Here is a 25,114-nt window from a genome sequence, read left to right as displayed (position 1 = left end):
CACACTGACCTGGCTCAGGCGAAAGGGAAGCGCCCGGGACCGGAAGCACAGACGTCATCAGTTCGCGCCCGCGTAACGGCCGCGGTTTCCTAGCAACCGAGGGGCTTGCGGGCGAGGTGGGGGCCCAGAACTGAGAGGCCGGGGGCGGGTTAGGCCTGGGGAGGACGGGTCCCAGCACCCGGGTGAAAGGACCCCATCCGGCCTTCAGCTAGGGTCAAGACGCAGGCATCTACGCCAAAAGGGAGCAAAGCCGGGCCCGGCCCCAGGCCCCCAGGACCTCCATCTCCCAATGCCGGAGGTAGTAGGCCTTGTGGGTGACCCATAAAGCCCAGTTCCCAGGGGAATGCAGGGAGGAGCGGGTGCTGGTGACCTGGCTGTCTGGAGCCGTGCGCATTACCACCTTTTAGGCATGAACGATGAGGCCTGACTCTAGTTCAAATCCCAGATCAAGTAAACTAGCTGTGAGATCTTAGGCTACTTAATAGCTCTGTCCCTCCATTTCTTCTAAAATGGGAATGATAATCACCTCACACATTTGTTTGAAGATTAAATGAGATGCAAAGTGTCTAGTACATTATCTGGTGCACAGCTCTCAGTGGCAATAAGCAGAAATAATTATTAGGACCCTGATCCTTACATCCCAGGCTTGGAACTGTCAAGGAAGGTGTAATAGAAATTTACAAAATCCTAAGCCTTCCCTCCAAGCAGTTGTCCTTGATGTCTCTCACCCGGGCAGACAGGCATAGACTGAGAGGGATGCACTCCCCCCAAAAGATGGAATGGCCAAGATGGGCTTTTTTGCTGAGACAGGGCTTTCCAGGAAAAAGATCCCTCTAGTAACCTGCCCACCTCCCCCCACTTTTCACACCCCTGATCCCAGGGAAGAACTTCCTACAGCTTCCTTTGACTCTTAACTTGTTTTAGACCCCTGGGGTTCTAACATTCTTCATCTAGATTTATATATATATATATATATATATATATTCTTATCTAGATTTAACCTGCATTGTGCTGGGACCCCGTGCTAGAAGCTGAGGATTCAAGATGGACAAGGCACTCCTTACCCCTCCGGAGCTCAGTCTAGCACAGCACTGCTTCTTAATCTTGAATATGCTTCCTTAGGATGGCCTGGGTGTCTTACTAAAATACAAATTCTGGTTCTGTAGATCTGGGGTAAGACCCGAGACTGCATTTCTGACAAGTTTCTGGGTGACACTGATGAAGCTGGTTCACGAACTGCAGTTTGAGTTGCAAGTTGTGGAGGATCCTACACTAGTCGAACAGTGGGAGGTTGCAAGCTGGAGACAAAATCCAGGCTAATCGCCTGGCAACTGGAGGTGGTCTCCGCCCCCCTTGCTCACTGAGGTTGCCTCCTAGGAATCCACCACGTGACACTATCTGACCGCAGCCTCCACTAGAAGAGCGCTGCGAGCGCCATGGCTCCCCAGACGCCGCTCTGCCTCCCTTCCCTGCTGCTGCTGCCCCTCCTGACGCTACTGCTGCCCCAGGTAAAACGGAAAGAATCAAATCATTCGGGGCTGGATGCAATGTAGCGGGGGCAGGTCTGGCAGAGGAAAGAAAGCGAAAACAATGAAGCACTGGGCAAAGCTACTCCCCGCGCCTCCACTCTTGGTCTACGCTGGGTGTCTCCGGCCCCCCCTTCCTGTCTCCCCTCCCTCCCCCACCCCGCCCTGCCCCGCGACTTACCCACGCAGACTGCAATCCTTTGCGGAGCGCTTCTCTCCCTTTGCAGGCAGACGCTCGGTCGTTTGTAGTGGATCGCGATCATGACACATTCCTCTTGGACGGGGTCCCCTTCCGCTACGTGTCTGGCAGCCTGCACTACTTTCGGGTACCGCGAGTGCTTTGGGCGGACCGACTTTACAAGATGCGAATGACTGGCCTCAACGCCATACAGTTGTAAGAAGTGCTCACCCGAGAGTCCCAAAGGGGTGGGATATTCTTCCTGCCACCCCCTTACGGAGGGGATGGGTATGGGAAGATTGGCTTGGCTAGGAGGGTTTATAAGCTTCAGGGCTTCCAAGCAAAGGATGGGAAAGGCGGGCCAGGACCTCCCTCCACCGGTATCCTGGAGTCCCTGAACCCTTTGTGCCTCCCCAGCACTCCCTGCTTGGGCCCTGTTAACCTCTTCCTTTCTCAGTTATGTGCCCTGGAACTACCATGAGCCAGAGCCTGGGGTCTATAACTTTAATGGCAGCCGGGACCTCATTGCATTTCTGACTGAAGCATCTTTAGCGAACATGTTGGTCATCCTGAGGCCAGGACCTTACATCTGTGCAGAGTGGGAGATGGTGAGTTTGGTGGAGAAGGAATAGAACCAAGTCTGCCATATGTGGTTCCTGGACTAGTCCCATCTTCCCACACTCTGGGGCTACCTCCAGCACTGTACTCCACCTCCCTCCTCCTTACCTCCTGTCCTCCACTCCTCACCAACAAAATCTCCCCACTTCTTTGTTGTCTTTATCTTTGTCTTAGGGGGGTCTCCCATCCTGGTTGCTTCGAAAACCAAAAATTCATCTGAGGACCTCAGATCCAGGTGAGTTGAGACAAAAGATTTAACACACACACACACACACACACACACATCCCCCAATTAGAAGTCATTCATTCAAATGTTTATTGTTTTCATCCTGCCCAGAAGGATGCTAGAAACTAAGAGACCAGACAGACCCCAGTTTCTAGGCAGTAGAACTTAGAGTGGAAGAAACAGAATTTTTTATTTATTTATTTTTTTTGTGGGACCCTCGCTTGGTGGCCGGGGATCAAGCCAGTGCTGCAGAGGCTGCGGGCAGCCTCGCAACCCAGCGCTCAACCGCTGCGCCACCAGGGGAGGCCCAAGAAACAGAATTTTTTTAACCTATAAAATAATTGCGGGCTGTAAAAATACCACCCCCAAGAAATAGGCAGGAGTTAAAATAATGAATAGCAGACGGATTCTTTCAGTTAGGGGGAGAAATGTATGAGAAGATGACATTTCAACTGATGGTAGGGAAGGGAAAACACCAATCATGTGAGGAGAGGCGAGAAGGACCAGGGAGAGGAACAGCATATTCTTTTTTTTTTTTTTTCTCTTTAGAAATCAGAGAAATCTTCTTACTTTATTTATTTTGATTTTTGCAGGTATTTTGTTTTGTTTTGTTTTTTTAATGATATGCATTGTTGTTTGTGTTTTGGAAGTATAGGTTTATTCTAAGGCCGAGGCAGGAAAGAACATGGCATGGTTGGGACCAGCCTGGCTGGAGTAGTGAGTAAGAGAGACAGTAATATGAAATTGGAGAGAGAGAGGAACCCTTGGTGTAGGACCTTGTAGTCCATTGTAAGGGAGCTGCATTTTATTCTAAGTACAGTGGAAAGTTATTGAGTTTAATCAGCGATGTGACACACTCTGATTTGTTTCCAGATTACCTTAGTGTGGTTGTGGAGAGTGCTGAGGGGAAAAGGTGGGAGGTGGAGAAACTGATTAGAACTGCAGTTGGGGAGAAGATAGCTCTCAGGCTAAGGTGATGGTGGAAATGAAAATAATAGGGCAGGATTGAGATCTAGGTTGGAGAGAAAAGTCACCAGGACTGGTTGAAAGACTTTGCTTGGTAGGGCAGGGGGAGGGCAGTAGGGGTAGGATGCTCTCTGGAAAGGAAGGAATTGAGTTTCTGGCAAGTAAAGATGGTGGTGCTGTTTACTGACACAGCAAAGATAAAGACCAGGGTGACCAACGTGTCAACTTTTGAGGGAAATTTTTATTGTATCACACTCCAATAGCTATTAAGTAAGCAGCAGGAAGATCTATGAGTGGAGAGCTTCAGGGGAGGTATAAGCTAGAGGTATAAATGTGGGAATCTCTAGTCTAGAGATGACAATTGAATCCATGGGTACTGAGACATCACCTGGGAGAAGAGTATAAAGAGAGAAAAGATGAGAATTCCTAATTAAGCTCAGAGATGTCCAGTATTTCAAGGAGTTGGATTCCATTTCAGGTGCAAATAGGAGGTCATTAGAGTAAGGGAATGATTTTACCTGATTTATACCTTTAAAATAGATGACTGACAAAATGCCTTTTATCTGCACTTCTTAGGGTGCTGGAGAGATTTATGATGTTATAGTATTTTCCAAACTCAGTTGACTATGGAATACATTTAAACCAATAAAGCACTGACAGAATTGCAATGCAATTCTCTGATTTTCCCAAGAAAACTAGTGACCTCTTCTTTGCTAACTCCATGATGAGTTCTCCGGCCTCTTTTTCCTCTAACGCATCAGAACATTCAGCACAGTGGGGCACTTTGTTCTTTGAAACACCCTTTAGTCTGCTTCCGTGACACCAGGCTTACCTGGTCCTTGCCCTTCCCACAATTTTCTGACCGCTCCTCACCAGTTCTCCATTTCTCTTTCCACTGAATGCTACAATGTCTCAGGGTTTAATTCGTGGGTGCTTCTCTATTCTGCCCACACTCACTCCCTAGAGGACCTCTTCCATTCATGGAGCTTTAAAGTCTATCTAGTAGCTAGTGACTGAGATAGTTATCACCAGTCAGGACCTTCCTTCCCCTGACTCCCAAATGCATATATCCAACTCCTTACTTGAGTTCTGCATTTGTTTTTTTTTTTTTTTTTTTAAGATTTATTTATTTATGCATACAAGAGCTGGGGTATAGGCCAGTGATGTGGGGGGCGAGAGGATCCACCAGAGACAGAGTAGGATCCACCAGAGACAGAGTGGGGAACAGAACAGGCAGACTGACCAAAATACACTGCTGAGGGGAGCAGCGGGCGAGACAGGAGAGGTCTGCTGCGCCATGTGGGTTTCTCCCAGGCCAGCCGGGGATCGAACTAGGCTGCAGATTGCTTCATAGTGCGGTGCTTAACCCCTTGCACCACCAGAGAGGCCCTGCATTTGGAGATCTAAAAAGCATCATGATAAAACTAAGTTCCCAGTATTGCCTCCTAAACCAGCTATTCTTACAGTCTCCCCATCTTACTTAATGACAACTCCATTTTCCAGTCAGGTGAAACACTATGGTATAATTCTTCATGCCCATCTTTCCTTCATACCCACATTCACCCAATCAGAAAATCCTATCCACTTTACCCTGTGTTGAATTCAACTACATTTTTTTTCATTTCCCATTCTGCCACCACTCTGCTCCAAACCACCTCTCACCGGAATTATTTTAAGTTTCCTGATTTCCCTTATTTTGCCCCTCCCCCATATAGTCTATTCTCAATACAATAGCCAGTGTGATCCTGTTAAAATGTTTAAGTATATAGGAAACATGTGATTTCTCTACCTCAACATCTGCAGTAGGTGCTCTTCTCACCAGAATATGATCCATGGAGTCTTGAAAAGGGTCTGCTAAATCCTACCTAATTGGTGCAGTCACCCTCCTGACATCTAGTCCTCTCACTGTTCGCACGGGCCTCACTGCTCTTCACACCCATCCGGCATGTTCCTGTGTGAGGCTTGCATCTGCTGCGCCGTCTTCCTGCAGAATCACCTTAGTGATTCTTGTTGGATTCATTTAATCCATATTTGAGGATCTGCTGTTGGGCATTTCATCAACAACAGGAATGTAGCAAATGAGCCTGGCAGAAAAGGATCCTGCTCCCAAGTAGGGTAGACCAAGAGGGAATAATGAGATCATTCTCAAATAAGAATGTGGGGCATAATACCTAATCTAAGACGGTGACCATTTAATTGATGACTAAAATCACCTGAACTATCCATTCCTTCAGGATGCAGGTCAGACATTCTACATTTCTGTGAATTCCCATGCTACTACATAGTGTCCTCGGGTGTACATCAGTGACATGTTAGCTTCATATGATGTATATTTGACATTTAAAAAACATTTACAAGGAACACTGCTATGTTCAAATGTCATTGCCATGTAAACATGCAGGAGGTTAGGACTGCGAGTTTCTCTGACAAGAGTCACTGCTGCCCAGATTCACTTGTGGGCAAGTGGGATACAAACTATAGCCTGGAGTTGAGGTAGCACTGAAGCTGCTGCATTGATGCGGGGCATGGGGTACAGAGGTGGGGGTGCCCCAATGAGCAGAGCACTGCTCCTTCCTTTAGACTTCCTTGCTGCGGTGGATTCCTGGTTCGAGGTCTTGCTGCCCAAGATATACCCATGGCTCTACCACAATGGGGGCAACATCATTAGCATTCAGGTACAAGTGGGAAGTTGACTGGGCAAGGGGAAGGCATGCCAGGAGTCCTTAACCTTCTGCATGTTGTAGCTGAGCTCTTTTCCTTTCCCCTGGCAGGTGGAGAATGAATATGGTAGCTACAGAGCCTGTGACTTCAGCTACATGAGGCACCTGGCTGGGCTCTTTCGTGCACTACTAGGAGACGAGATCTTGCTCTTCACCACAGATGGGCCTGAAGGACTCAAATGTGGCACCCTCGAGGGACTCTACGCCACTGTAGATTTTGGCCCAGGTCTCCTGAGCAAGGGTTAGGAGTGGAGTCTGGGGAAGAGGCACCTTTTCTAGGATGTTTATCTTTCACCTCTGCCTCCTTTCTGTAGCTGATAACATGACCAAAACCTTTGCCCTGCTTCGCAAGTATGAACCTCGTGGACCATTGGTGAGGAGCCAATAGGAGTGAAAGCAAGAATCAGGGATGGAAATGGGTAGAGTTTGTCCCCATCCCCCCTTATGGCTCTTTTTGCTTTCCCTCCAGGTAAACTCTGAGTACTACACAGGCTGGCTGGATTACTGGGGCCAGAATCACTCCACCCGGTCCATCCCAGCTGTAACCAAAGGACTAGCAAAAATGCTGCAGTTGGGAGCCAATGTGAACATGTAATTGGAGATACGGGGGGGAGCAACATCGATCTGTAATTGAGTGTTGGGGATGAAAGTTAAGATCCAATGAGCTAGCTTTTTACCTTTCCTCCCACCCCTCCCCCACTTCAGGTACATGTTCCACGGAGGTACCAACTTTGGATACTGGAATGGTGAGTCCAGATGGCCCCAGAGTGGAAGCAGTGAGGAGTACAAGGAGTACAATTAGAATCTGAGCACTGGGTGGATTAGGATGTCTAGAAGCTGGTGATGGCCACCTCTACACCCTCTGATGGCAAAAGCCTTTCCTGAAGATCTTTCTTTGCTTAGTGCCCATCATCAGAAAGATGTTAAATTAATTACATTGTTTTGATCCCAGGTGCTGATGAGAAGGGACGCTTCCTCCCAATTACTACCAGCTATGACTACGACGCACCCATATCTGAAGCAGGGGACCCCACACCTAAGCTTTTTGCTCTTCGAAATGTTATCAGCAAGGTGCCCTACCACTTCATTAAGTTCCAAAGGTTTTTGTTAATCTGGGGGGAGTGCCTAAATTGTAAAGGGACCTCGTAAGTCAGTGGTGTTTGTCTGGGCCAGAGTCCTCTAAGCATCCCAAGGAAACATCGCCTGCCCACCCAAATGGGACTTCCTGGGGTGATACACACAGGTGTGTGCAAAATTTCTTCATCCCTGAAGCCCTTCCCTGGACCCCAAGTTGGGAATCCTGTTTTAGGCTCTTGGAATAGGGGTTGTTTGTATGGTTTTCCTATGGCTCCTGAGAGAATTTGGGCTCAGTTCCAGGAAGTTCCCTTGGGACCTTTGCCTCCCCCCAGCCCTAAGATGATGCTTGGACCTTTGATCCTGCACCTGGTAAGCTCCCCCCCATTTTTTCTGATTTTACCCCTTTATTCTCTAAATTACCTATCCAATCCTGCCTGCTATTCTGAAATTTCCCTCCTGTTCTGATACCTCCTCTTTATTCTAATAGAATGGGGATTTGCTGGCTTTCCTAGACCTCCTGTGCCCCCAAAGGCCCATCCGTTCAATCTTGCCAATGACCTTTGAGGCTGTCAAACAGGTACAGCATAAAGCCACATCCAGTAGGTAATGGCAACCTTCAACACCAATAGCCCAAAGTTCCCTCCAGCTATACATCTTCCCCACAGAGTCTGCTCTTTTCTCTCAGTTCATTTAAGTGCTCATTCTCCCCCACTAGGACCGTGGCTTTATGTTGTACCGGACCTCTCTGCCCTATACTGTTGCTGAGCCAACACAATTCTGGGTGCCAAACAATGGAGTCCACGATCGTGCCTACGTGATGGTAGATGGGGTGAGAACCTCCCCAGGTTACCTGTGCCATTTCCCCTCCTCCTGAGCATCCTTACCCTCAGGGAGCCCAGGGATAAGCAGGGGTGAAGAGTCTGACTAAGGACAGTTGCAGGATGGGTGGGTAACTGGCAAATGGGCTACTTTTCTTTGCCCACCAAGTAAATGTCCTAATGGTTTCCTGTTCATGGGTGGCCACGAGCTAGATGCGGAGCCCTTCCTCTTAGAGATCCCGTCTCTTATCCACAGGTGTTTCACGGTGTTTTGGAACGAAACACAAAACACAAACTGTTTTTGGTTGGGCAAAAGGGGGCCAAACTGGATGTCTTGCTGGAGAACATGGGGAGGCTCAGTTTTGGATCTAACAGCAGTGACTTCAAGGTGAGCTAGCTCTGCCCATCGCCTGGCCCCACACCATTATTGACCAAACTCCCTTGGAAAATTGGGGCCTAATGGAAGGTAACAGGAGCCATGTCCTTAGAATCCCCAGGGGAGAAGTGGTTTGTGGGGTACTGGACACAGCCACTAGTTGCATCCCAGGGCTACATTAGGGACAGTTTGTACCTAAGAGTTTAGTGAATGATGAGTTCCCATTTGCCTTCTTTACAGGGCCTCTTAGAGCCTCCAATTCTGGGGCAAAGAATCCTTACCCAGTGGCTGATGTACCCTCTTAAAGTTGATAAGCTCGCAAAGTGGTGGTTTCCCCTCCAGTTGCTGAAAACACCAATTCCGCCAACTCCCTCTGGCCCTACCTTCTACTCCACAACATTTCCAATTTTAGGCTCAGGAGGGGACACATTTCTCTTTTTACCTGGATGGACCAAGGTATTGCTGCTGGTGATGGTCAGGGTGGGACGGTGGGTGCAGAAATGATTTATCTGATCAGAAACCAAAAAGGGACTGACTATACCCCTTGAGAGCTGACCCTTGCTTTTCCTTTCTCCTCCTGCCTCCCCAGGGCCAAGTCTGGATCAATGGGTTTAATCTGGGCCGCTACTGGACAAAGTGGGGGCCACAACAGACCCTCTATGTGCCAAGACCCCTGTTGTTTGTTCAGGGAGCCCTCAACAAAATTATATTGCTGGAGTTAGAAAATGCACCTCCCAACCCTCAAATCCAGTTCTTGGATAGGCCTATCCTCAATAGCACCTTGCACAGGACATATGTTTATTCCCTCTCAGATGATACACAAAATACCCCTGAATCAATGGAGTTAAGTGGGCACTGAATGAAATTTCGGTAACCCTTGGTCCTGGGACATGGAGTCGGCAGGACCCCTGGTGCTGGGCCACAGTGACCACAAGGAACCCAAGGCCAAAAGTCCTGACTGTAAGTACAAGCGCAGCTGCCTTGCAAAACTTTATTGTGATTAAAGTTCCAGAGACAGTACCAGCTCCACATACTTCTGTGGCCCCGACTTTGCCCTGGCTCCCAGGTGTTCTTCACCCTCCACACACTCTCTGGCCTTGTGGGGAAGAAGAAAGCTAGGGCCAGTGTGAATGTGCCCTCAGAACCTAGAGCTGGCCCCAGGTAGTTCTGTAAGATCAGGAAGAGGGCTTCCCAGCTCGACAGCGATGCTCCTGGAGACAGCGTGTGGAGCAGAACAAGAAGTCAAGGTAGTGAAAGGGAACGAGGCCTTGGAGGGATGTCCCACAGCTCCAGCAGCGTCTGAACAAGATGAAGAAAAATGGCTAGACAGGTAGCCCAGAAACTTTCCAATCCCAGCTTTCCCAATCCCTCCTCCTGCCATTTCACTTTTTACCCCCAAGTTTCCCAGAACATCTCAAATATCTTAAACAACCTTTGTGAATATTATGCAGGCACACATTCTACTTGTACAAACATTAAGATCCACCCAGCACGCACGCACGCAGGCACGCACGCATGCACACACACATACCGCACATTGCTGATCATCGCAGGGTCGGGGATCCCTGGGGGAGGGGCTCCCAACTGGGCAGCCAGTCGGCGCTCTGCAGCTAGAGCTCTCTGCCAGGAGGAAAAGTTGTATGAAGGACAAGCCCCCAGTGGCAGTGAGGGTACCCAACAAGTAACAATGGCAGGAGACCTCTAAGGAGATCTTACAGCGCAAGAGAAAACTCCAGCCTCACCTTCTCGCGGTCACTGAGGGCAGAAAATCGCTGCTGCTCCTCTTGTTCTCGCTTCTCCTGCTCCTGCTGCTTTTGCTGCTGTTCCTCTCGTTGCCGCCGGGCAGCCTTCTGCTCCCGTTTCCGCGAGGCCTGCCGTGCCTCCATTTCTGGTGTGAGTGGCCCTGGCACCTGGAGGATTCCCGGGAAGAGACAAGATGTAAGATGGACACAAACTGCTTGGTAAAACGGTAACAAAGTAGGAGAGGTCTGGCCAGGCTCTAGGATGCCTTCCCATGCTGCCTCCTCTTCCAGCTGACCTGAGCCTTGTTGTAGTCCCAGGCATCCGGGCTCTTCTCCATGAACCTGCGGAACTCATTACGTGTAGGTCTGTCAGCTGCGACCACATAGGGTGGCCGGGCTCGGGAGTCCCTAGTGTGAAAAAAAAAAAAAACAGAAAAGGTTCAACTTGCCACCAGCATTTCCCAGCATCACCCACGCAGACCAAGGGGAATACTGTCAAGTAGTCATTGTCAACGTTGGCCTCCGGATCATTGCTCAACCCCAAAGGGCTTGACATGGGGATCCTTACTTACTGCACAGTGGGATCAGCACCTGCCTCCAGCAGCAGACGAACCACAGCGCCTCTCCCAGCTGCAGCTGCTGCATGCAGGAGTGTGAAACCGCTGGAGCCCAAGGGGGCATTGAGCAGAGACTGGACTCCGGCATCTGTGGGGCTGGCAGCTAGCTGGAGCTTCAGCATCCCAACATCTCCAGCTCGGCAAGCAGCTAGAAGCATGTCCCAGAGCTCTGGTTGACGAGAGGCCCTGGCCTCATCCAAAGAGCCCAGAGAAGCTGCTTGTGCCTCAGCTGACTGTGAGAAGGCCTCATCGTCTTGAGATTTCTGGGGAGGAGTCACAAGTGCCCCAGCCTCCAGGTCTTGGCTTCTCTCCCTTTTATTTCTTTTTCTCCTCTTCCGCTTGGGCAACACTTCAAACTCACGAAGATCCAGGGTCCCCAGCGTCAACTCCACTAGTTCCAGTTCTACCTGGGAGTCATCCTCTCTCTCTGACCCTGAACCTAGGGGAAAAGTGGGCATATTAGACCCATCTAAAGAATAAGCAGAGGGTAGAAAGATGTGGGCTGCCCTAGTGCTTATGAGTGTATATAAAGATAGTCCAGATGATCTTAAAGTGTTTGTGTTTGTTACTCAAAATAATATATGAAGAGTGTCACATGCAGAAATGAGACTTTCAGCCCAAAGACAGGCCCACCCAGAGGCAAATGTCCAGCACCTATGCAGACTTAGGGTGATGTCCAACAGAGGGAAGCATGGAGGCAGTGACAGCCAGGCAGGCCAAACATCTGCAGCCATGAAAGCAGCCCTTAGCCCAAAACCAGAGCATCCAATAAGACACGTGAACTGTGAGATTCATGCAACTCACATCCAAGCATCCACTTCGTGCAAAGACTTTTCAAGGACTGGAGATAACATTAATGAACAAAAGAGATTACAGATTTAGACAGGTCAGTAAACATGTCTCGGTGACTGCTATCATACACCCCTATCATAAACAGATGTGTGTGTGTGAAGGTGTGTGTGTTGCACAGGGAGGTGGGTCCATTACACACAAGTAGGGAATGTGCCACTGCATTCCCAGGCCAGACACGCAGGTAAAGATTTGACAAGATAGTGCTCAAACCCTGTTTAGGAGCTTCCTCGTTCTGCTCCGGCACCTCATTTTCGCCACTGGGGACCTTTCTTTCTTCCTTGATGGCCTTCTTCCTCTCTCTCATTGTCTTCCAGTGGATCTTAGGTTCGTCTAACCTGACTGTCTCTCGGGGATCTTCTCCTGCATGAAACAAAAGATACTTCTCAACTTCAGCTGAAGAGAATCCACCCCAGGTTTCTCTCAGTAAAAATGCAATTGGGCTGCAGTCCGAGGGTTAGAAAATCCTCTGGATGCACAAATGGTAACCAGGCTTGGGCTGGATGGTGCAGGAAGGTCTAGGGAATTGGGATCTGGATCAGAGGCTCACCATGGACATGCAAGGTGGTCAGCTTATGGAGCACTCGCTGTAATTCTCGGAAGGTGGGTCTGCGGGTAGTGAGGGGGATATCCCAAAGTCGGGGATCCCCTCGTTGCAGGGGTGCCCCAGGGCCTCCGAAGAACAAGGACCGACCAGAGCGGGGTGAACGAAGCAGTATTGTCCCAGCCTCCCCCAGCGCCTTAGCCCAGTCTGGCCCTGCCAGCAGGTCACGAACATCCTAGAGAAGAGAGTAACTCAGCCCTAATATCTTCTCTTGCTAGTGTTAAATGTCCAACCAGGAAATGGCCCACAAATCATGTGTAGGGGGCAGGAGGTAGAAATAACAGAGGAAGGCAGAATGGGTGGACTAAGACTCCTGGGGATCCATCCCTATTCTACCCTTGTCAACCCGTAAATAATGAAGACTGGGCAAATATAAAAGTCAGACCATTGGAACATTAATGAATAGAGAAGGGAAAAAAGTATGGATTAAAGACCACCAACATCTGGGAGGACTAACTCACCTTAAACAGTGTGGCTTCATTGTAGCGTCTCAGGTTGGCTCCAGCAGAGCGAGAAGTCCCACCCCGGGCATCCTGAAGCCCCTGGGCAGTGCCCCGCTTGGCCCGCACCGTGTAGCGGTGAAAAGTTTTGTGTGTCACCACTTCTCCTCTGTTGATAGCAGAGACTCAGTACAGAAAGCCAACTGCTACTCCCAGGCTAATAGGATCCACTCCACCCGCATCCCACGCACCACCCTCTCACCCTTGGAAAATGGCACCAGCAAAGTGCCCAGCTGCAGCCATGAGCACCACGCAGCACCTGGGACCTCCACTTTGTAGGTTCTGAAGCAGCACTTCTGGTTCTTCTGGAGGCACCTGGATGACAGAGGTGCAGCACCAACATTGTTCTGTTACGTTCCTTGAGAAGAAACCAAGGGCCAGCACCTGGGGTTTCATGCACGTTATATATGCAACCACTCTGGGGTTTGTGTCCATTTTACAAATAACAAAGTTTGAACCTTGTAGAGGTAGAGCAGATCAAAAAGTAGAACCACAATTCAAACCCAGAGTGGTTCTTTCCAAACTTATTTCCATCACACCTGACCCCTCCAAGTTTAAAGGCCAATTCTAGATTGTACCATCAAGGATGATATCCACATCCCACGAGGAGCAGGGGAGAAGTGAGAAATGGATTGGGCTAAGGCGAAATCTAGGCTGAGTGTATAAATAGCTGGAGTTGACCACATAAACTATACTGTCACTTGCCTCACGAGGGCCTAGGACACAGCGATAGACGTAAAGAAACTGGCCCTGGGCATTTTGGAAAAGAACCCGATGCGGGTGGAAGCCTTGGGGTCGGTTAAACTTCTCAAACTCAGGCCTCTCCTCATCCAGCATCTGTAAGTCTTCCTCACTGGCTGAGTCTGAGTCTTCTGATCCTGAGATGCTGGAAAGATCTCCTGAGGACAATATGAAATACACAAGTTTGATGCCCCATTTTTTTGCTTTCCTCAAGTTGATAAATGAGAGTGTTCCTCCACCCCCATGTACTATTCCCACACAGGTATGTCCCAGGGGCATCACCTGTAGAGCTCTGCCTCTCGAAGTCTAGGGCAGACAGAAGAGGTTTGTCCTTGAGACGCTGCTTTAGGTTAAATCGATGCCAGTCAAGCTTGTAATGTTCCCTCTGGTAGAAAGCAAAGAGGGAGGAAAGAGGGAGGCAGAATGTGGAAATATGCCCCAGCCTGGTCTTTTATGGCAGCCACACCCAGCAATAGAATTATGGGAAGTAGGATAAGGTAACATCAACTGCCTTAGTCAAAGCATGGCTCTTTATTAATAAATACAAATCAAATGTCTACTTCTCTCTACTATTTAACAGTTTCCACTATTTAGCTCTGTACCGAGTCCTTTACCTGTTCTTGGTGATTCTGGAAGGCCTGGTCACAGGTTGAGCAAAATAACTTCTCTGAAATATTCAGAGGTTTTCTTTTTGGGCTTGCTCTCTCTTCTGAATCTAAATAAGGAAAGGGGAATTAGAGGAAGAAAGAGAATCCAAGTCCACAGTGTCTTTACTCCCATTCAGTGTCCAATATAACAAGCAGAGAACACAAAAGGAAGAGTTGGCATGTCCTTGCCTTCAAGGAATTTACCATCTACTAGTCATGAAATAAATAGCACAGCAATCACTTAAAACAATAACTATGCTTCTGAAAAGATGTAGATAAAGGAATATAAATCAAACACTGTATTGAAATTAACCAAGGGAGCTGTTTAGAGGAATTCTGTAGAAAATAATTTTTGGTAAGGTTAAAAATATTTTTAACTAAAAAAAAAAAAAACAACTTCCAAATGCCATTTATTTTTATTTACACTTCCAACTACAGCATGTAGTTTATTTAAAAGGAAGTACAAGGCAGAGACTTAGTCCTTGGCCTTCCAGATTTATTCTCTTCTCCTTCCCTGCCCAAGGCCTCTCCTGCGACCATGCTCAGCCAGGTGCTCGGTCAGGCCAAGAAGCAGCCTAGCTTGATCCCCCTTTGCATTTATTGCAGCTGAAGATGCCAGGGCAGCACTGTTTGTCATGTACGTACCATTGTTCTAGCTCTTTGTCAGTTGGGAGAAAGAATAACCCAGAACCTGAAACAAACTGGTCCCTAATGGCCAATACAAGTTTTACTCAGTGAGTATAGAAGGTCCAGACTTCCAAATGAATATATTTCACTATAAAGCTGCTCAAAATGAAGATCCTCCAGAAGCCACTGGCACACTACTTCTCTACTTAATAAAAAATAAAAGATATAAGAAGAAACATAGCCAGAAACTGAAGTTGAATAAAGCCAGTAATAAATTATTATAGAGCCTGAGAGAAGGAATGATATGATGGGGGCCCAGTTATATTCTAACTTAATCTAGGATTTGTGAAAATGACCTAGGAATTTTGAAAGGTTTTTGCTGAAGGTGGTTTTAACGTGACAGGACATAGCATGGCAATGAACTTCTTTGGAGACAATGGAGGGGCTGTGCTGGAAAAAAACGAGACCAAGCCATTTAATGAAGACAAATTTAATCCAGTAGAAAGAGATGCGGAATGTGTTCCTGTAGGAATGTGCTCCCTGGAGGAGCAATCAGCTCCACAGAGCCTTGCACGTTTCTCATGGATGCACCCCAAACCTTCCCCATACCTGGACAGGAAGATCTTAGAGCCTGGGCCTGAGACTCCCCGGGAGCGTGGCTCACCAGCCTCAGGCCTTGAAGCACCGGAGCATCAGTGTTGAGGTCAAACAAGGAGAACGATGCTGGAGCCTGGGCAACAGCTGGAGCCGGCGACATGGCTGAGCAAAATGATTTAGAAGCAGCTCCTGGAGCACAAGGGGGGAGAGAAACAAAGCCCGATCCTACCGCCCCGCCTCCTGCGACCTGACTAGGTCTCCCCCAGTTGCAAGACTCCTCGGTACCAGGCGTCAGCTGGGCTTAACCAGAGCCCCGGGCTCAGACTACACGCGAGGGAACCGGGGCGGCATCGAGCTCCACGTCGAACCCGACTGAGCGAAACCAGAGAGTCGCTGACCGGCCGGGTCCCCCGTGCGATGGGCGCCGGCAGCGGCCGGGCCACGCGGCCTCGCCCCCGCCGGCAGAGGCGGCACCCAGAGTCCCGGGGAGCCGCGCGGCGCCGCGTCCACCGTGCGAGGCCCGGATTCCCGCAGCCCCACAACAATCTCGTCACTACGGCGCCGCGTAGAGGACAAATAGCGGCGCCCGAACCCGCGCCCCGGGCCGCGTACAGCACGCCATTGGCTCCGGACCGCCCAAGACCCGCCTCCGCGCCCCGTCCCGCCCCCGAAGCCGAGAATTGGCCTTCCTGTCTCCACCCCCCGCAGCTCATTGGCCAGGCGGGCCGCGGGTGACAGTGAGTGGCAGGCGCCAGGCCTAGCGCCCCGGGTCGGGCTGAGCCCAGCCGAGCCGACACAGCCCCTGGAATCACCCGGGTCACCGTTCCTGAGGTGAAACGCGAGACCGGTTACTGGAACCCCAAGGGCTCGGGTCGGGCCGGACCAGGGGTGCCCGCGGAGCCCCAAGTGAGCTCGCGGCGGGTAACGGGGAAGGGGCGCCGCGGGCTGGGCGGGGGCGCGCAGCCGGAATGTTTTGATAGCGGGGGCGCGCGGGCGGGGGCGCGCGGGCGTCGCGGGGGCGCGCGCTAGGGTGTCCGCTGTTGGGAGCCGAGCCCTAGGCCCGGCGCCGGGCGACCCAGGGGCGCGCTGGACTCGAGAGGTGGCGGCTGGGCATGGGGAGGCAACCCAGTCCAACTGGGGTATCAGTTGTAGGTCTGGCTCCATCTCTCCAACATCTGCAGGAACCCCTGAGCCTAGGCCCAGGCGGCCAGGGCTCCATGGGCCCTAAGTCCACGCTGAGCGGGTGAGTGGTGAGTTTCCTGAAGGCTTGGTCAGCTCCTTTGGACCCAGGCCTCTCACCAATGCAGGGACTCTCACGGGGACCAGGCGTGGCCAGTATCCATGACCCCAGGGTCTGCACTGACTTGGCATGTGCCACCCAGTCCATGCTTGTCTCCCACTAGGGAACCCAGGGTTTATCCAAGATCTGGGATCTACACTGACCCAGTCAGGACTGTGCCTACCTGCTGCTTCTTTGGTGCTAGGAAAGCAAGGGAAGGAATTGGCCAGAAAGCTCTTTTTCAGGATTTTGGGTCTGGGGCTTTGTGGACCCTAGAGGCCTATATAATTTCTGAGGCTAAGGTGGGCAAAGGAGGAACAATCCAGAAGGGGCCACCAGACTTCAGGCCCACACTGACTCCCTTGCCACAAGTTCAGTAAGCTACTTCTTAGAATCCTAGAGCTGGCTGTGTGGTCCTGCAGGGCACAACCAGAGGAAGTGTACACAGCCCAAGGCTGGAGGGGTGGCTCTTCCCCAGGCAGCCTCTCTGCCCCAGGCTTGTTCTCCTCTCAGTGGACAATGGGAGAGAGGGTGGGCTGGGTTTCTTTCTATCCCCGCTTCCCCCCTCTGGGGCCTGACACCTTCTCCTCCAGCAGCTGCCGAGCCAGGGCATCGAGGGCTGGAGTGGAGCAGACACTGTCCATGGAGCTGGTAGGGCCATGCGCTTAACTCACATCTTTGCTTTCAAAGTGCTTCCAACCTACTCATCTCTCGGGAGACCAGGTTTCTCCAGGAGGGTAGGGGGAGGGACCCTTCTCTCCACAGACCAGAAGATGAAACAGTCCCCCCTCCAACAGGCCAGAATCTGGCTTCAGGCCAGCCAAGTCTCAGTAGACATTTAGTAAAGGCCCTGGGAGTGACTGATCTCATTGGTCAATAAAGGCCTTTCCAAGCCCTGGAAAGGTTACTGCTCCTCTTCTGCCTTTGAGCCAAGAAGACCAGTAACAGAGACCAAGTCCAAGGATTCTTTCTCATTCCTTCTGGCCTAGTAGGCAGGGCAGCAGATGAGCAGTACCTGCTCTGAAACTGGGTCTCTTCTTCCTTGTACCTGGCAGGTGGACAAGGTGGGCAGGGGGTGGTGGTAATGGCGCAGTTTGACACTGAATACCAGCGCCTAGAGGCCTCCTACAGCGATTCACCCCCCGGGGAGGAAGACCTGTTGGTGCACGTCCCTGAGGGGAGCAAGTGTGAGTTCTTGGACATGACAACCGGATTTGACTGGGGGCAGGCTCTGAGAATGGAGGGTTGGGGCAGAGCTGGGACAGGGAAGAAAGTTGATGAAGGGATTCTGAGGGGGCATGGGGCTTACATCCTTCAGTGACATCTCTGCTTCTCTGCCTACAGCACCTTGGCACCACATTGAAAACCTTGACCTCTTCTTCTCTCGAATATCCTTTATCTCTGTGTTGGAGCTCTGGGACCTTTAGCCCCTCTGTAAACTGGGTCCCCGATGGGAATTGGGTGGGTTTGACTCTAATATCTGGCAGGGGGATGGAGTTCATCTTGAGGCTGGAAGAAGCTGGGGAAATAATGATCATTTTATATATATATATATATAATGGTACCCACATTCACCAAGAGCTATGTGCCTTGAACTTTGTGGTGTGAATTTATAAGGGACCTCTTTAAGGGTGATCCTCCTTTTTGATGGGATGCTAACAACCTAATAATTACTGTCTTTTAACTCATTCTGTGTCAACTCTTTGTTAAATGCTTTACATGCATTATCTCAGACCTAAGAAGCCTATGAGACAGGTGCTGTTATTTCCAATATGTCACTGCAGGCAAAAGCTTAGAGACAGTGATTTGCCCCAAGTCACCCAACCAGAAGGTTGTGACAAGTATGACACAAAACACCATGCTCTTAGTTGCAGCCTCCACTGACCACTTTTTCTTAACAATTACACGTTTATAATCTACATCAGAAGAATGGCTTCACTTGTATGCTCATTGGGGAAATCTTTGAGCTCATGTAAGTATAAAAAGGGATGAATGGCATGGTACAGGCGCACCTCAATCTTGACTTTCCTTGCTCTCACCCCTGGCCTGCCAGTGCTCCTCAGTGTTCTAGGCTCAAAACTTATATGTGGCACGAGAATTGACAGCCTCACCTCTGTTCCACAAAGACAACTCAGACGGGATCATTTCATTAGATCTCTGTGGGAATGGACTGGCTCAGTCAGAAAATCTCAGGCCCACTCACTCCATTCTGCCTTGTTGGTAGAGGCCTGCTTGCTAGACAGAGAAGCTTCTAGGAGGAAGCAGCCATATAACCTTGCCAAAGAGGAAGAGATTGGGAAATATTCCTCTAATGAGAGTTCAAATCCCCAAGTGGCTTCTAACTACCATCTCAGAAGAAAATCAGGAACTGGGGACCGGAGACCAAAATCATAAGACCCCTGGAAGAATCAGATAAATAGTGGCAGAGCTTACCCTAAGGTGAAGAAAGCTGGCCATTCTGTGGCACCTGAGATGCAGAGCAACAAATAGGACTTGGTTTGGGCCTGAGAAGGTCTCCTGAGGCCGAGCAGTGGAGAAGAACCACTGGGAGTTCTCCAGGTCCTCCGCTTCCCCAGAGGCTGTCCCCGGTCTTGCTCTGCTGCTTCCATACTCCTCTTTTTCCACATGATTTCACTGGTCCTCTCTGACTCTTCAGCTCCTCCCCTTCTTCCCAACTCCTCAGGCAGTTCCTCTTTGTGGTCGCCTTCACCACCTTCCTGGTTAGCTGTGTGGACTACGACATCCTATTTGCCAACAAGATGGTGAACCACAGCCTTCACCCTACCGAGCCTGTCAAGGTCACTTTGCCAGATGCCTTTTTACCTGCTCAAGTCTGTAGTGCCAGGTAAGGGCTATGGGTCAGCAGGCACCAGAGCTGGAAGTTCTGGTAGCGGGAGTGGGACAATGGTGGGGGTGGGGGGTGGAGAGTGGTGGAGTATGAGGCAGCAACGCACAACCTACAGCATAGACTTGGGCTCAGCCTCACCAAATCCCTCAGGAGAGCAGCGTGTCAGCCCAGATTCCTCAAAGGCACCCCTTTCCCTTCCCCTCCAGGATTCAGGAAAATGGCTCCCTTATCACCATCCTGGTCATCGCTGGGGTTTTCTGGATCCACCGGCTCATCAAGTTCATCTATAACATTTGCTGCTACTGGGAGATCCACTCCTTCTACCTGCATGCTCTGCGCATTCCCATGGTGAGATGGGGAAGCTGGGTAGTTAACACCCAGCCCAAGAGCTCTTCTGCAACTTGGGAGGGCTGGGGTACATTCCTGGGCCTCAGGCATCCTCCTGCATCACTGGCAGGGAGGGAATGTCTGTTTAAAGCACAGGACCCCTGAGCCTCACATCTAATGCAGGTCAGGGGGCCAAGGCCACAAGCCCACCTGCCATGCCTTGTCTCTTCCCCCACCCCAGTCTGCCCTTCCATACTGCACATGGCAGGAAGTGCAGGCCCGAATTGTCCAGACCCAGAAAGAGCACCAGATCTGTATTCACAAGCGCGAGCTGACAGAGCTGGACATCTACCACCGCATCCTCCGTTTCCAGAACTACATGGTGGCACTGGTTAACAAATCCCTCCTGCCCCTGCGCTTCCGCCTGCCCGGCCTTGGGGAGGCTGTCTTCTTCACCCGCGGCCTCAAGTACAACTTCGAGCTCATCCTATTCTGGGGCCCCGGCTCTCTGTTTCTCAATGAGTGGAGCCTCAAGGCCGAGTACAAACGTGGGGGGCAACGGCTAGAGCTGGCCCAGCGCCTCAGCAATCGGATCTTGTGGATTGGCATCGCCAACTTCTTGTTGTGCCCCCTCATCCTCATCTGGCAGATCCTCTATGCCTTCTTCAGCTACGCTGAGGTGCTGAAGCGGGAGCCGGGGGCCCTGGGAGCACGCTGCTGGTCACTCTATGGCCGCTGCTACCTCCGCCACTTCAACGAGCTGGAGCACGAGCTGCAGTCCCGCCTCAACCGTGGCTACAAGCCTGCCTCCAAGTACATGAATTGCTTCTTGTCGCCTCTGCTGACACTGCTGGCCAAGAATGGTGCCTTCTTCGCCGGCTCCATCCTGGCTGTGCTCATTGCTCTCACCATCTATGATGAAGATGTGTTGGCTGTGGAACACGTGCTCACCACAGTCACACTCCTGGGGGTCACTGTGACTGTGTGCAGGTGAGCCAGGGCGGCTGGAGGGGGGCAAGCCGGCCAGCGTTTTGGGTAAGGCTTCCAACTCACCCTCACCCTGCTCCCACTAGGTCCTTTATCCCGGACCAGCACATGGTGTTCTGCCCTGAGCAGCTGCTCCGCGTGATCCTCGCTCACATCCACTACATGCCTGACCACTGGCAGGGTAATGCCCACCGCTCGCAGACCCGGGACGAGTTTGCCCAGCTCTTCCAGTACAAGGCAGTGAGTGGAGTTGGAGTTAGGGCCTGCTAGAGACTGGCCGATAGCTCGGTGGTGAGGGCTGGGAGCCCCCCTGCTGCCTGTGACCTCGGTCCCCTCCCTTTTAGGTGTTCATCTTGGAGGAGTTACTGAGCCCCATTGTTACACCCCTCATCCTCATCTTCTGCCTGCGCCCACGGGCTCTGGAGATTATAGACTTCTTCCGTAATTTCACCGTGGAGGTCGTTGGCGTTGGAGATACCTGCTCCTTTGCGCAGATGGATGTTCGCCAGCACGGACATCCACAGGTACTGGGAGATACTGGGAGAAGAGCGAGGGCAGGGGCCAGAGGTGATGCTATAGTACTTTGGGCAAACTGCCAAAAGGCATCCCCTCTGGCCAATAAATCACAAAAGGGCAGGCTGCCTTTGGGCATACCTGAACCAGGGTACACACTACTTCATAAGCAGGAGCCTGGTTGGATTTTAGTCCCAAACTTACACCCTTGAGAAAGCAAGGGTGTGGCCACTCCTGGGTGGGCACCAGGGCTTCTGGACAAGATACGTCATTGCACTATGGTCTCTGTCCTCTAGGGGCAAGTCCTCGCCCTAGCTGGAAGGGGGGACAGTTGTGCTCACTGTAGCTTCCCTTGTGCAGTGGCTCTCCGGTGGGCAGACAGAGGCCTCGGTGTACCAGCAAGCGGAGGATGGGAAGACAGAGCTGTCACTCATGCACTTTGCCATCACCAATCCTGGCTGGCAGCCACCACGTGAGAGCACGGCCTTCCTAGGCTTCCTCAAGGAGCAGGTTCAGCGGGACGGAGCAGCTGCTAGCCTCGCCCAAGGGGGTCTGCTCCCTGAAAACGCCCTCTTTACTTCTATTCAGTCCTTACAGTCTGAGTCTGAGGTGTGTATCTGAGGACTGGAAGGTGACCAGCAGAGTGAACTCCCAAGAGTGACGGGGCATGGGTGGAAGGGCTGCCCCACTGCTTTGCTTCTGTCTGTCTGTCCAGTCTGTGCCATTGGGTTCTGACATGCAGAACACTAGGGGACCTAGAGGACCCTCCTCTCTCCTGAGAATTCTACCCACCTCTTTCTTTCATAGCCGTTGAGCCTTATTGCAAATGTGGTAGCTGGCTCATCCTGCCGGGGTCCCCCGCTGTCCAGAGACCTCCAGGCCTCCAGGCACAGGGCTGAAGTCGCCTCTGCCCTGCGCTCCTTCTCCCCGCTGCAATCTGGTCAGGTTCCCACGGGCCGGGCTCCCAGCACCATGACAGGCTCTGGGTGAGTAGAGGTAGGCCAAGATGGGAGGGCACCAGAGTGACTCTCAGCAACTTGTGTGGGTCTCAGATGTTGATGACACTGTCTGTGCTGGGAGGGACAGAGTGGATGCGAGGACAGCCAGCTCCGGAAGCAGTGTGTGGGAAGGACAGCTGCAGAGCCTGGTGCTGTCAGAATATGCATCCACCGAGATGAGCCTGCATGCGCTCTACATGCACCAGGTGAGTGGGCGAGGCCACATAACCGAGGTGGAAACTGAAAAGTGGAAGCGGGTTTTAGATGTGGAGAACCAAGTTATGGGTTTGGAGCCCTTCTCTGCCATTTATGTACTCTTCAATCTCCATCACCACATATGCCCATCCCATCTTCCTTACAGTCAAGCTTCCTCTCATGTAGGGCCTTTCCACATCTCTGGTTTCCCTGACAAGAATCCACACCCCTGAGCTATCCAGCTGGCTCTCCCTCCTTCTCCTTGTTCAGGTCTCTGCTCTCACCTTTTCCATGAGACCTTCTCTGGTCACCCTGGGTAAAAACCCCCTCGCACCCTTGTCGACCCTCCTGAGTCTTTATGGTCTGTTTTTCTCCACAACATTTAGCACCATCTGACATGTGGCAATTTTTCCTTATTTTTGTATTGTCCATCCAACCCCACCCCTCAGAGCCCCAGTATTTAAACCCTGCACGGGATGGAATTTTTGTCAGTTTTATTGACTGCTATATCCCAGTGCCTAAACAAATGCTTAGCATTTAGATCCACAACCATTTTGTTCATGAATCAAATGAGTAGGTAAAAATGAGACTCATCACAGCTTAGGCACAAGCTTGTCCCAGGGATCTGCTGGAATTTTAACCTGTAATACATCATATGTACATTACGTGCCATGTACGTGGTAGATACTCTGGGTAGTGGATTCCGTGGGATGGTATAAGTGGGAAAGGGCTGGTGCTGTGGTGGTGGTGGTGGTGGTTCAGACATCCTTCCATCCCCAACTAACTGGCCTCCCACTTACCAGCTCCACAAGCAGCAGGCGCAGGCTGAACCTGAGCGGCATGTTTGGCACCGTCGGGAGAGTGATGAGAGTGGGGAGAGTGCTCCTGAAGAAGGGGGAGAGGGCGGCCGGGCCTCTCAACCCATCCCCCGTTCTGCCAGCTATCCCTGTGCTGCATCCCGGCCTGGAGCACCAGAGACTACTGCCCTCCAGGGGGGTTTCCAGAGGCGATATGGGGGCATCACAGGTATCCATTGGGGGTCCAGAAGGGCATAGAGCCTTCAGGGAAGGGTGTGGGGCTTCTAGGGGGGGAAAGATGTCAGAGGGATCAGGTCCAGGGAGACTAATCTCTACCGGTCCTCCAGCAGCTCAGAACCCTTCTCAGTCCCGTTTGTGTTCATTCTAAAGGTATGTTTACTTGTCTCTCTAGATCCCGGCACAGTGCCCCGGGCTCCCTCTCACTTTTCTCGGCTGCCCCTTGGAGGGTGGGCCGAAGATGGGCAGTCAGCATCAAGACACCCAGAGCCCGTGCCCGAGGAGGGCTCAGAGGATGAGCTTCCTCCGCAGGTGCACAAGGTAAGGGCTCAGGGCCGGGAACAACTGCCAGAAGTTGTTACTTCCAAGCTGGCAAAGCTTCTCATGTGAAGGGAGGCGGCCCTCTTGGGCACCCTATGAAAGGCCCTTTCATCCCTCACTTACTCTGATGTCCAGTGCTGGGTTTTTCCTTTGCCTCCCTCCCTAAGAATCAAGCTTCCTTTTCCTTGATCTCTAGGGTTCATAGGGTTAGCCAATAATAGCTGAAGACTATCATCACCACCAAGCCTTTTCTCTCCACAGGTATAGACAAGGCTGATGAGGGTCCCTATGCCCCAGGATGGTGGCCACCGTTGCTCTGCCATCCCATCCACCCACCATGGAGGGCTCCTCTGAGTGTTGCCTAGCTCCACGCGTGTGGTGTTTATGTGTCCGTGCCTGGCCAAGGGAGGTGCCAACGCTGGGCTTGCCACAGCCCCAGGAGAGAAATTGGGGGCCTAGAATCAGGGCACACAGGACTCTAGTCTCATCCCCAGGATCCCCCTTGGCTCGGAGTGTGGTGCTAGAAACTGGTCCCCAGCCCAGCCCCAGTACTGCCACCTTTGCACCCACCCCTGCAAGTCTACAGAGGACTGTCTGCCACAGAAGCTGCCAAGCAGGGAGAGCCTGTGCCAACTGTGGAAGGGGGAGGTTGGGCCTGGACCCTCAACCTCTGCAGTGCCCTCCCCCCACCCTGAACAGACGTGCAGCTCAGGCTGCGGCCCTTACCTCACCCTCATTCTCTCCCAGCGCTGCAGCCTGCTCACCTCTGTCCTGCTTCCTGCACATCACCGGCATGTGTGTTCGCTTGCTCCGTTCTGTTCAGCTTTTGCTTTGCGTTGGCGTGTCGCCCCCAGCTCCCCTCATGCTATTTTTTGACACTAAGAAGGAAGGTTTCAAAACTGTGGGAACAGAATGGAAGTTTTTTGCTGCCCTCACCAACTTGTAGGGTAGGATCGGCCCCTGGGAAACGGAGGCCTTCCTGCCCCCCAATGCTGCTTATTGTATCCCCACCACCTGCACATGGGACGGACAGGGCTGGAATGTCCTCTGCTGTCTACCTCCCAGTAGGAGAGCTCTGGCTTGCATCCCGCTGTCCCCTAGCGGGGGATGGAGGGGCGGCTGGACGGCTTCGCCCTAGGCGCTGGGCTGCCGCATTGCATGCTGGGACCCAACTCCTACCCTC

At 51.5% G+C, this 25,114-nt stretch overlaps 3 protein-coding genes across 6 annotated transcripts; 2 read left to right on the top strand and 1 right to left on the bottom strand.

Annotated features, from left to right (window-relative positions):
- Positions 1 to 289: 289 nt before the first annotated feature.
- Positions 290 to 9,364, top strand: GLB1L (galactosidase beta 1 like; the record flags this gene model as incomplete). 2 transcript variants are annotated; one of them, XM_084231699.1, is made up of 17 exons in its annotated part: positions 290 to 298; positions 1,419 to 1,508; positions 1,754 to 1,920; positions 2,162 to 2,312; positions 2,497 to 2,557; positions 6,095 to 6,189; positions 6,286 to 6,460; positions 6,549 to 6,607; positions 6,704 to 6,825; positions 6,940 to 6,980; positions 7,187 to 7,305; positions 7,606 to 7,680; positions 7,799 to 7,888; positions 8,027 to 8,140; positions 8,386 to 8,517; positions 8,746 to 8,961; positions 9,095 to 9,364. In XM_084231699.1, the coding sequence occupies 17 exons, from the start codon at positions 290 to 292 to the stop codon at positions 9,362 to 9,364; spliced, it is 1,986 nt and encodes a 661-aa protein (XP_084087825.1). The 2 variants fall into 2 exon arrangements, with proteins under 2 accessions (XP_084087825.1, XP_084087826.1); XM_084231700.1 differs by lacking the exons at positions 290 to 298; positions 6,095 to 6,189; positions 6,286 to 6,460 and having other exon boundaries at positions 1,437 to 1,508.
- Positions 9,365 to 9,613: 249 nt separating this feature from the next.
- On the bottom strand, positions 9,614 to 15,589 carry ANKZF1 (ankyrin repeat and zinc finger peptidyl tRNA hydrolase 1; the record flags this gene model as incomplete). 3 transcript variants are annotated; one of them, XM_084230483.1, is made up of 13 exons in its annotated part: positions 9,614 to 9,804; positions 10,037 to 10,125; positions 10,248 to 10,415; positions 10,544 to 10,655; positions 10,820 to 11,303; positions 11,927 to 12,076; positions 12,264 to 12,492; positions 12,779 to 12,926; positions 13,020 to 13,122; positions 13,513 to 13,716; positions 13,841 to 13,943; positions 14,173 to 14,273; positions 15,442 to 15,589. In XM_084230483.1, 13 exons carry the CDS (start codon positions 15,587 to 15,589, stop codon positions 9,681 to 9,683), a joined length of 2,163 nt encoding a protein of 720 aa, XP_084086609.1. In that variant the 3' UTR covers positions 9,614 to 9,680. The 3 variants fall into 3 exon arrangements, with proteins under 3 accessions (XP_084086609.1, XP_084086608.1, XP_084086610.1); XM_084230482.1 differs by having other exon boundaries at positions 13,020 to 13,132; positions 13,523 to 13,716; XM_084230484.1 differs by having other exon boundaries at positions 13,020 to 13,132; positions 13,523 to 13,716; positions 14,173 to 14,264.
- A 2,188-nt stretch (positions 15,590 to 17,777) lies between these two features.
- Positions 17,778 to 24,259, top strand: ATG9A (autophagy related 9A). The gene is made up of 14 exons (XM_084253337.1): positions 17,778 to 17,895; positions 18,053 to 18,096; positions 18,616 to 18,680; positions 19,392 to 19,553; positions 19,763 to 19,904; positions 20,125 to 20,873; positions 20,957 to 21,110; positions 21,215 to 21,394; positions 21,744 to 21,992; positions 22,191 to 22,369; positions 22,470 to 22,587; positions 23,380 to 23,602; positions 23,786 to 23,931; positions 24,193 to 24,259. The coding sequence occupies exons 1-14, from the start codon at positions 17,793 to 17,795 to the stop codon at positions 24,196 to 24,198; spliced, it is 2,520 nt and encodes an 839-aa protein (XP_084109463.1). The 5' UTR covers positions 17,778 to 17,792; the 3' UTR covers positions 24,199 to 24,259.
- Positions 24,260 to 25,114: the final 855 nt, after the last annotated feature.

The sequence above is a fragment of the Talpa europaea genome (genome assembly GCF_964194135.1).
Source record: "Talpa europaea genome assembly, chromosome: 1".
Taxonomy (NCBI): Eukaryota; Metazoa; Chordata; class Mammalia; order Eulipotyphla; family Talpidae; genus Talpa; species Talpa europaea.
Note: the sequence above shows the minus strand (reverse complement) of the source record. Positions and strands in the feature narration are given on the sequence as shown.

What these genes read in the sequence shown, in the direction of transcription:
- ATG9A (XM_084253337.1), top strand. Translation starts at nt 17,793, where the DNA reads ATGGCGCAGTTTGACACTGAATACCAGCGCCTAGAGGCCTCCTACAGC. An exon ending in TTGACCTCTTCTTCTCTCGA is followed by an intron (nt 18,097 to 18,615) that starts ATATCCTTTATC and finishes TAACAATTACAC; the next exon opens with GTTTATAATCTACATCAGAA. An exon ending in GTCACTGTGACTGTGTGCAG is followed by an intron (nt 20,874 to 20,956) that starts GTGAGCCAGGGC and finishes TGCTCCCACTAG; the next exon opens with GTCCTTTATCCCGGACCAGC.